Below are 9,921 nucleotides of genomic sequence, written 5' to 3'. Positions count from 1 at the left end.
TGTGTGTGTGTGTGTGTGTGTGTGTGTGTGTGTGTGTCTATGGAAAGTGTCAGCATGCTTGTTCCAACTAAAAAGAAGCAATAGCGCATCACATGCAAACTTCATTGTGATCCTTATAGTGATACATCATGTAACAATTACTTAAAACTATTTAAATATATATATTTATATATATATTAGAACTAGCATATTTTTTTCAACACCACTGGGCCAGTAAAGACTACTAGAAAAGAAAAGAAGTAAAGAAGTCCGAGCAAAGTATAGCTATTTCTATTTCTGAATCTGCAACTGAAAGTCTACTGTTCTCATTCTCAGGAGGAACTTGACTAAACTGTCCTTGCTGTTCAGCCACATGCTCTGGGAGCTGAGGGCCATGTTTCCAGGGGGCAGTTTTCAGGGTGACACATACAGAGTGACTAAGACTGAAGCTGCGGCCTTTTGGATGCAATCATTTGGAAATAAGTGAGTTTGGAGAATTTCTTTTATTTGGGTTGGCACATTATCTGTCCATGTTCGCTACATGTTAATAATGTGTTCTGACAGGTGTATAGTGCAGTGGAATAGATTCAAAGAGCAGCTGCAGAGTGTACATGCTTTTGAGGAAGGGATGGAGTCCATGGCTCTGAAGTCAACTATAGATCTCACCTGTAATGACCACATCTCTGTGTTTGAGTTTGACATCTTCACCAGACTGTTTCAGGTAAGGTGAACTATTCCAGTAAAAAGTAATACACTGATTTCTTAAAGGGATAGTTTGACATTTTGGTATATACGCTCAGTCGCTTTCTTGCCAAGAGTTAGATGAGAAGATACCGCTCTCATATCTGTACACTAAATATGAAGCTACAGCTGGTAAGCATACCTTAGCATAAAGACTGGAAACAAGGGGAAACAAACAGCTAGCCTTGCTCTGTCCAAAGGGAATAAATAAAACTCATCTACCAGCACCTCTAAAGTTCACAACTGAAAATGTTACGCATTATTTGTTTAATCAGAGCACTAATGTAAGTTTAAAAGCAAGTTTCCAGGGGGGTTATGGGCCAGACTATTTCTTGACTAGACACAGTGATTTCACTTGTTGCCTGGAAACCTCACAGTGATGACAAGACTCCAGGATGTCCCTGCTCCCAGCCAAGAAACAGTCAAGGCACATAATCCCTCCAAAAACCACAACCTGTTGTTTCACAACTTCAGTATTTGTATGATTCTTTGTACGAACAAACAAGATATAATGTGTAAATTCGTAAGTTTAGGAGACAGATTGATTTACCTTTAGACAGAGCCAGGCTAGCAGCTGTTTCTACCCGTTTCCAGTCTTTATGCTAAGCTAAATTAACTGTCTGCTGGTAGTAGCTTTATATTTAGTATATTGACGTTAGATAGGCATCTTGTGATCTACAGCAATCCTTGGCAAGACAACGAATAAGTGTATTTCCCAAAATTTTGAACTATTCCCTTAATAATGTTCACATCCTGAGTCTCCTCTTTGATCCTCTCCTCTCATTTCAGCCCTGGAGTTCACTCATAAGGAACTGGAACCAACTTGCAGTGACTCATCCAGGCTACATGGCCTTCCTCACCTATGACCAGGTCATAGCTCGTCTGGAAAACTACCTGCATAGACCTGGGAGGTGAGGACGAGAACAGCAACAAGCTCTGAAAAATAGCACTGAGGAGGTTGTTGAGAACTTGAGTTCAAATCTGGATCTGTTCTAAGTTGTAAGGAATGAGGAACATAGAAGTACAACACTCCAACTTTATGTACCTAGCCATCCCATTATGAACAAATTGGCCAGAGGAAAGAAGCCTCATTTATAGCTTTTTAATCAATTTTGAAGTATTAATTTTCCTTTTGAGTTTTTGGCCTAATTATATTTCATAGTGCATCAAACTCAAGCTTCATGTTTCCATCTTTTATTCAAGAAATGTTGTCCTTGCTATGTTAAGTACAGCTCCATGACAATAAGCATGGCCTATTTATTGCATAAATACATAAAATAAAGAGCTAAATGCAGTCAAAAGCAATTATATTGCTAAGTGTGATTTACCATTGTGATCACTTTCTCTCCAAGCTATATCTTCCGTCTTAGTTGCACAAGAATGGGCCAGTGGGCTATTGGCCATGTGACGAGAGAAGGCAGCATCGTCCAGACCATCCCCCAGAATACACCTCTCTACCAGGCACTCATTCAGGGCTTCAAGGAAAGCTGGTTAGGACAAACCCATCTCTTTAGTTAATTTTGTTCTTTGTTTGTGTCTTTTCTCTAAGTGCGGTTTGTTTGTGTGCCTGCAGCTATCTGTACCCAGATGGCCGTAATGTGAACCCCGACCTGACAAGCTTGTGTGAACCGGCCCAGAGGGGCAAAGTCAAAGTTTCAGAAGTAAGTGGATGTACCTCCTTCCTCTCTTTATGAATGTATCAAACTCCTCTTAATTTATCAAACTAAAAGCATCCTGAGGCATCACAAAGACAAAAGATAGATCATATCCTGAGGCGTTCTCTTATTGTTTTCTTGTCTCTCTGTCTATCAACCAACACTGCCACTGTAATGGGCAACAGGAACAGTATGAGCTTTACTGTGATATTGGCAGCACCTTCCAGCTGTGTAAGATCTGTGCAGAGAGGGATAAGGATACTCGGATCCAGCCCTGTGGGCATCTCCTGTGCAAACCCTGCCTCACAGGCTGGCAGGTATGAACCCTCATCCACATACTCCTTGTGGCCTACTGTTCAGTGTATAAACGTGCTTATCTTCAGCCAACCCATGCTTAATACTGACACCCTAATCCGAGGCAGGTTGTTACCGTAACCTTTTTGTGTGTTCAGTGGAGGGAAACAGTCGGGGTTGACTAAACTAGACTTTGTTTTTGAAGGCCGACCTGAAATCCAGCGCTCCCATGGTTTGGTTATTGGTTGTAGCCCAGACATACTGTAACAAAACTAGTTTTTTAATATGGTTTGTGGGTGATGTCAAAAATATGCTTGTGTTTAACAAAGCTTGTGAGTGATGACATGCTTGTTATGTAAAATAGCCTTCACAAATCAATGTCATGTAATTTATTTTATTTTAAACCAATAACCTCATGTTTCTCAGCATCTCCACATACAATGGCTTATTGAAATGAGGAATTGCTGAAAAATTATTGTATCTGTGCAAAGCTTTCCTTAAATAAAATACTTATAAATAATTAATACTTATATATAAAAAAAACTTTAAACTGCAAGCTGATTCTGCCATGCCATAGCATGCAGAAAGATCATATAGTGGTCTACCAAATAAAAAATTAGAAGTTAATTACATTGGGCCATTTAAGATGGTACACAAATCCCAAAAGTGTCCTGCTCCCCCGACTTCTTACTTCCTCTTTTAATCAAAGAGTGACATTAAAGGCATCTAGTCAGAATTAAAGTTGCAGCTGGCAAATTTCAGCTTCATGCTTTACCAAGATTTATTTTAGTCAACTAGCCAGTAGCCTCCCGTCCGTTCTGGAGGTCTTTGCAAAGGTGCAGAGCAGCATGTCCTGACATTTGGGCTGAGGACTTCCTGTGTGATCACAGGCCGACATCCTCCTCAAACTGCGTCGGTCACACTCACTTTGAGCAAAAGTGTACGTAAGAGTGAAGGGGAAGGGAGGGGGGGAGAGACAGACAGGAAAAGAAAATTAGATATGCTTCATGGATGTCAGACCACAATGTCATTGTAATCACAATTGTCAATGTCAGTTGTAAGTTAGTCGAGGTTGTGGTCAACCAAACTTCCTCATCAACAGTGAGTTTACAATACAATACAATGACAGACAGTTACTAAAAAAGTAACTAAATCACAGTTTCAAAGGCACACATTTGCAGCTGAATACCAAACGTTACCTAAAGAAAACCAAAGTTACCAAATTAACCAAAGTTTAAAAAGGCCAAATAATAAATGTCCAAGTTGCAGTTATATCAGTCAGATAAACCTAGATAAGGGGAGCAATCTGAAAAAAACATTGTCAAATACATGGACAGACTGCACCTGCAAAGGTCGCTGGTCACGCAATAAAAAAAAAAAAAAGGTCATAACTGCAATCTACCAAACTGAACCTGGTATTTTCCACCTCATTCATCTTTCAAAAATCTGGTGGTTTTATTCTTTGAAAACAAGTCCAATCTAGTTCACTACATACATTTCAAAAGAAAGCAGCTCAAGACAATGTGTGACAATGGGTCTCTACATTCATATAGTGTTTCCGTTACTCTGCCCATGACCTGCTGTGATAACTATCTAGCAGAAGTCAGCTGGCCAGACATGCCCGTACTGTCGCTGTGACATCAGAGGAACAGAGTCCATCCTCGTCGAGCCCTACCTGCCTGGCAGCGATCAGTGGGAGGAGGAAGGTGAGGATGATGTGGAGGAGGAAGAGGACCATGAGGACATTGAACTGCTAGTAAAGGAATTGGCTGCAATGAGGAAGGTGTGGTGTGAATACATTTCTTTGTACTGTATGATCATTTGTTTTGTTTAATTTCAGCCACGCACCATACCAGATGGCAACGTGTCTGTCAGTTGGTCCACCAGTTCGGTCTAGACTGAATGGATTACCATGAAATTTGGTGGAGTTATTTGTGGTCTTCAGAGGATGAATCTTTACATTCATACTTTATTGACCCCCTGACTTTTCCTCTAGCGCCACCATGAGGTTGACATTTGTGGTGAAAAGACCCAACAACTATTGGATGGATTGCCATGAAATGTGGTACAAACATTTATGTCCCCTATCTAATAACCTTTCTGGTCCTTTTCATCTAGCGCCATCACCAAGTCAACATTTTAACTTGCCCAATACTTTGGTTTATGACCAAATACCTGCAAAAATAATGACATTCCTGCCAGTCTCAGCTGTTCTTTGTTTTCCGTGTCACTCAGCAGATGCTAAAATGTTAATGTTAAACCAAGATGGTAAATTACCTGCTAAACATTACCATGTTAGAATTGTCATTTTGAACATATGTACATTAGCCTTTAGCCCATTTGTCTCATGTCTGCAACTCATTTAGTCTATAAGAAAATGGTTGTAGTTCAGTAATTTAGCAGGAATTGTATCTGTTTGCAACTAGCGTAATCAATGGAAGTACATTTCCAGTATAAAGCCTGACATCCAGCGCATAGCTCACACGCCGGATGTCCTTCACTTTCCGCTCTCTGTGTGTTGCCGTTCATAAAATACTTTCGATAAGGGAAACAACAGACTTCGAACTAGCAAACCAAATGCTGAAAATATTTTAAGTTTTGAAGAGAATTTAATTATTTAGTGGGGTGCAAATGTGTCACCAAAACAAATTCCTTCCCGAGACCATTTTGCAGAGGCACCGTCGCTGTGTCTGGAACTGGAAAGAAACGCAAACAACCAAGAGTTTTTTTCTCCTATCCAAGAATGTATCTTTGGTGTAGCCAGACTTTACTCCACAGCGCTGTGGAGATAAGTCTGACAATGCAAGACTTGTTTGCAACATGCAACTCCTTCAGGTTTCTTGTCAAGTATTGGTCTCCAATTCAGAAGCCACATTTTAGTCATTTTTTCTCAACAGTTCTCAAGTTTGGATTACCAGGTTCCCAGGTCCAGCAACACTCCACCTCTGCCCCCTAAAAACAGCACAACTGCACGCTGTCCATCTCCCTCCAGCCAATCCCAGACATCAACTTTGGACAAACTCTTCTACCAACGTACAGTAAGTTTCCATAGACAGTCAAGCTATTTGCATATTGTTGCTGTATTAACCCTTGGCAGTTTGATGATGTGATGTGTTACATTTCTCATTCGTGCACAGTTTTGCAAAGACTTACCAACTGTAGCGTGAATATGTATAGTAGTCAGGGATGGAAGCAAAACATTACATTTACTCGTGTTAATTTTACAGTTTTTTGAGTACTTTTTTAATCTATCCTTTTACTTGTAGTACTTAAGTATTGTTTTTATCTCAAGTAAGAAACTACTTACGTACATCCCTTGTAGTAGCTGATGGCTGTGTAATCGTTGACATGTTTCCTCTCTTCAGCAGGTTCACAGTGGCAATAAAGCACATAGACAAAACAAACAACAGACAAACATGGACAGGTGAGACACTGTTTAAAGAAGAGCAATAAAGTGGGAATGCGTGGCTGTTGTCTACATGTATATTACAAACCCTCAGGAGACTAAATTTAAGCATGCTGCTAAAACTCTACATCTTGATATTGTAGCTTTTATAGTCTCTTGGTAAAATATGTTTCCATTTTCTGTAAGGGAAGTAAGAAAAGACGTTTCCACCAAGTTACTGTAACCTCTAACAGGTCTTCAACATAATGCTGGGAACACACTAGATGACTTTACATACCCAGATCAGCTATGCAAGACTAAGCAGGCAGATTGCTCTGATGGTGCAATCTGTTTTGTGGTTGATCTTGCATTGCACATTTATTTGTTTGTCTACACAATAAAGACCTTGTCATTAAAAGAATAATGCGAACAAACAAATCAGACATTCAGTTAATTTTTTTCAAAGCTAGACACAAATATATGATTATTATAATTATTGAACATATTTTCTTGTTTAGTTTGTTAATTTAAATTCTTAATTTGATTAGAATCTCTCCCATTTGTGACAGATGTGCATGTGCAATTAAATGTTTTTCTGCACCTGAGCCTGCATGCAATGTTTGCAGTGTTAATATTTATTAGTAAAGAATAGCATGCCAACATATAGTGTAAAGTTGATTCAGTCATTCACCTATATTTCCATTTCATGTTCTGTTTTAAGCAGTTCTGAATTCCTCACAGAAGCAACGTTTTCGTCTTCCTCTCAGAAAGGCGGCGATTGTAAGTTATGGCATTTTATAATCTTGTATCCTAAACCGTGCCCACCTACAGAGAGGAACTGAAAATGTAAAAGGTTAAAAGCTGGTGGTTCTCAAACTGTTGCTGTGCCTCCCTTATAAAACAATGAAACAAATGTCAAGCCTCTCCAGACGCAGATAGCTTACTGGGAACACTAGTAACAAAGGGAGCCTGAATCTTGTTAGCATCTTGTTATTTTATTGTCTCCAAATAAAGCATATTCATTGATCCTTTCACAGCCGACATTTTGCTATGTCATTACAGAAAAGCACAAGTGAAACTAATAACATGAACGATGGTTCAGTTCTAGGGTTGCCACCTGTCCTGGTTTTAATAGTATTGTCCTTCTTTTTAATAACCTGTCCTGGGAAATTTATCCACTCTCCATGGACACGGAATGTCCGGTTTTCACAAGGCTATGTGAATATGTATGTTCAATTTACTATTTTATCTCCACTTGAAATAGCCTATGCATTGTGCAAAGAGCGGTGAGTGTCTCTTGTGTGTAGAATGCGCTATCATTGGCTCTGTAGGGGACGAGACTTAGCAAGCACAAGTATCTAAGCAATCAGGTAAGCTAAGATAAATAAAGTAAGTTTCCGCTTACTGGAATACTTGAGATGTTTAAAATATCCAGTACTATGCACAATCTTACTGCAGAAAAGGCAAATTTTGTCTTCTGGTTCTAATGTCTAATGGATATTTTCACTTGTGAGCAAAGCAGTTGGTTGGGTCATCAATATGTCCAGGTTTTTTATCAGATATAGGTGGCAACCCTATTCAGTTCTAGCAAGTTCCAGCAATGCAGCAAATAATAATGCAATTAGCAACACTTTTGTTTGAAAGGTCAAAATGTTTGCTGTGAAAACAGTCTGATTAACTTTAGTTTCACTTCCAGTGTTTTATTTTCGGATCACACCCACCCTGCAATAGCTCACTCTACAGTTTGAAAACCACTTATTTGACCATTCAGGCTTAATATTGCTTAACTCCAGTAAAAATGACTATTTAAAACTTCATTCGTAACCCATAATGTAATACTAGTATCATCCTAGAATTCATCCATTTATCTAAAATGTTGATATGTCTCATTTGAAATTGAAACATGAGTATTTCACAGCAGAGCCAGACATTTTAGTAAGACTCTTTTTGTGTTTGTGTGTAGGTGGAGCAGCATGGCTTGAACCCTCCAGCCCAGTCAAACAGAGACGAAGACATAAAGAGAGGGAGGAATGGAGAGTGGGGCCCAGAGAAGACAAATGTGACCTGGGAGAGATGGCTAGAAGAGTGTCGTCCTGACAGAAAAGCAGCATCTGCAAAACCATTACTCTTTTACTAAAGCAACAACTAAAATATTCATGAAAGCAGTCCTTGATGACTGTAAAAGTAGTTTCTGGTGTCATGTTTATCTGTAAATGACCGTGTGTCAGCTGCACTGCTGAAGTTGTGATGAGTGGGTGGAACTGACAGTAAAATTGCTTACTGAGGCCTCCTACTGTTTAATAATCACACTGCCATCATGTCCACAGTAGGTTCAGTACTGATCTTTATAATTAAAGTTTTTTCTGAGCCTCCAGTAATCATTAATAGAAATTAATGAAAGGCTTGATGATGTAATTATATGATCAAATGAAGGGGGGCAATCACATATCTAGAGTAAATAAATGGAAAAATAGAAATATGCTACCTCATCATTTAACCCATTAGTTTCTTCTTATAAAAAGTTATGTGAGTAAACAAAAGCCTTCCATATAACTCAAACAGTCTTAAAATAAAATAAGTAAACCTGTAACTGACACATACTTGAGCTTCTAAATAGTTTAATTTGGTGGTTTTGAATGAATGAATTGAATAAATGAAATGAATGAGGAATATCAACCAAGTGGTTTTATTTAGTGTGAATATATGGAGGGAGAAAACTTTAAAGCAAGAGATAGAAACTAATTAACTAACTAACTAACTAACCAGAGATAGAAAAAAAAGAAAAGTCAGCGCGGTAAAAGAAAATAAGATTGAGGGGAACCATTGGGAAAAGTGGAGAAAATTATTTCAATTTTCTTCAGGGGTTGGCTGCCATGGTGTCTTCAATCCAGGAGAGGAACTCACACAATTTGACGTAGACTCCGGGGTAGTTAGGCAGGGCACATCCCTGACCCCATGACACCAGGCCCTGGACCTCCCCAGCACACACCAGAGGGCTGCCGGAGTCACCCTGACAAACATGGAGTGGAAGCATGCAATGGATTTTTCTGCACACAGAACTGTGAAACCAGTTATTCTATAATATAATTTACTGTAAAACTCACATTGCATGCATCTCTGCCTCCATCCATGTATCCAGCACACACCATCCTGGGTGAGATCATGCCAGGATAGGCATTCTCACAGTCCTGCTGGTCCAGTATGGGCACGTCCAAACACTGCAGACGGATGGAAAAGTTCACTGTAACACACAGAACAGAGATAGTCATAGAAAGCGCTGAGACAAATTAAGTAAAAAAAAAAAAAAATGTGTGTAGGAAAAGGCTGGCGGGATTCTATATTTTAATTTCTGTCAACAAATGAAAAAAAATTGTATGTTTCTCAATCCTTTCCCGCTTCCCCAGCTTGTCTGTGGCTCTCAGGCGCAAGTCCATTTGTTCCTACTGAATCTAAAATTAGTTGATCAGTTTATTGGGGACTATTCAAGAATATTCAGCTGCAAATATAAACACATTTGGTGCCCTAGTGGGTACACTCAGCCTAATCAATAACCCCCTTCTCACCATTGATGGCACCATTGTCTTCCCATCTCCCCAGGCACGCAACCTTGGCGTGATGGAGGCAGATGGCAAAAAGGAAAAAAAGCTAAAATTGGCTACATAGGCAATACTTTTGTTTGTAGGATCACTTTACTGCTGGTTTTGAGCTTTTCATGGGACTGGTTGTCAATCACAGAATATATAGAACTTCACCAGACTTATCATTTAAAGGTGCTGTGTGCTATTTTATGTGTAATTTGGAAAATTGGCAATTTTGACAGCCCCCAATGAAAGCCTAGATAACAGACACTGCTGCACCCCCCCCCCC

At 39.4% G+C, this 9,921-nt stretch overlaps 2 protein-coding genes across 8 annotated transcripts in view; one reads left to right on the top strand and one right to left on the bottom strand.

Moving 5' to 3' along the window:
- The window catches only part of cblc (Cbl proto-oncogene C, E3 ubiquitin protein ligase), a 13,380-nt gene extending 4,726 nt beyond the window's left edge, over positions 1–8,654 (top strand). For 2 of the 7 annotated variants that reach the window (XM_032518690.1, XM_032518691.1), the window contains 11 exons: positions 316–462; positions 544–700; positions 1,510–1,631; positions 2,073–2,210; positions 2,294–2,381; positions 2,561–2,692; positions 4,267–4,452; positions 5,567–5,707; positions 6,035–6,093; positions 6,776–6,834; positions 8,018–8,654. In XM_032518690.1, coding sequence (XP_032374581.1) covers positions 316–462; positions 544–700; positions 1,510–1,631; positions 2,073–2,210; positions 2,294–2,381; positions 2,561–2,692; positions 4,267–4,452; positions 5,567–5,707; positions 6,035–6,093; positions 6,776–6,834; positions 8,018–8,151 — 1,363 coding nt within the window. In that variant the 3' untranslated portion in view covers positions 8,152–8,654. The remainder of the gene's footprint in view (positions 1–315; positions 463–543; positions 701–1,509; positions 1,632–2,072; positions 2,211–2,293; positions 2,382–2,560; positions 2,693–4,266; positions 4,453–5,566; positions 5,708–6,034; positions 6,094–6,775; positions 6,835–8,017) is intronic. The other 5 variants (XR_004332452.1, XM_032518693.1, XM_032518695.1 and 2 more) reach the window with 5 other exon arrangements.
- A 180-nt stretch (positions 8,655–8,834) lies between these two features.
- LOC116691295 (trypsin-like) overlaps positions 8,835–9,921 on the bottom strand; it is a 2,269-nt gene continuing 1,182 nt past the window's right edge. The window contains 3 exon segments of the mRNA XM_032518822.1: positions 8,835–8,955; positions 8,957–9,064; positions 9,159–9,295. Of these exon segments, the coding sequence (XP_032374713.1) occupies positions 8,902–8,955; positions 8,957–9,064; positions 9,159–9,295 (299 nt within the window). The 3' untranslated portion in view covers positions 8,835–8,901.

Source organism: Etheostoma spectabile, chromosome 6 (assembly GCF_008692095.1).
Source record: "Etheostoma spectabile isolate EspeVRDwgs_2016 chromosome 6, UIUC_Espe_1.0, whole genome shotgun sequence".
In the NCBI taxonomy this organism is placed as follows: Eukaryota; Metazoa; Chordata; class Actinopteri; order Perciformes; family Percidae; genus Etheostoma; species Etheostoma spectabile.
This window is presented reverse-complemented; position numbering and strand designations above follow the sequence as displayed.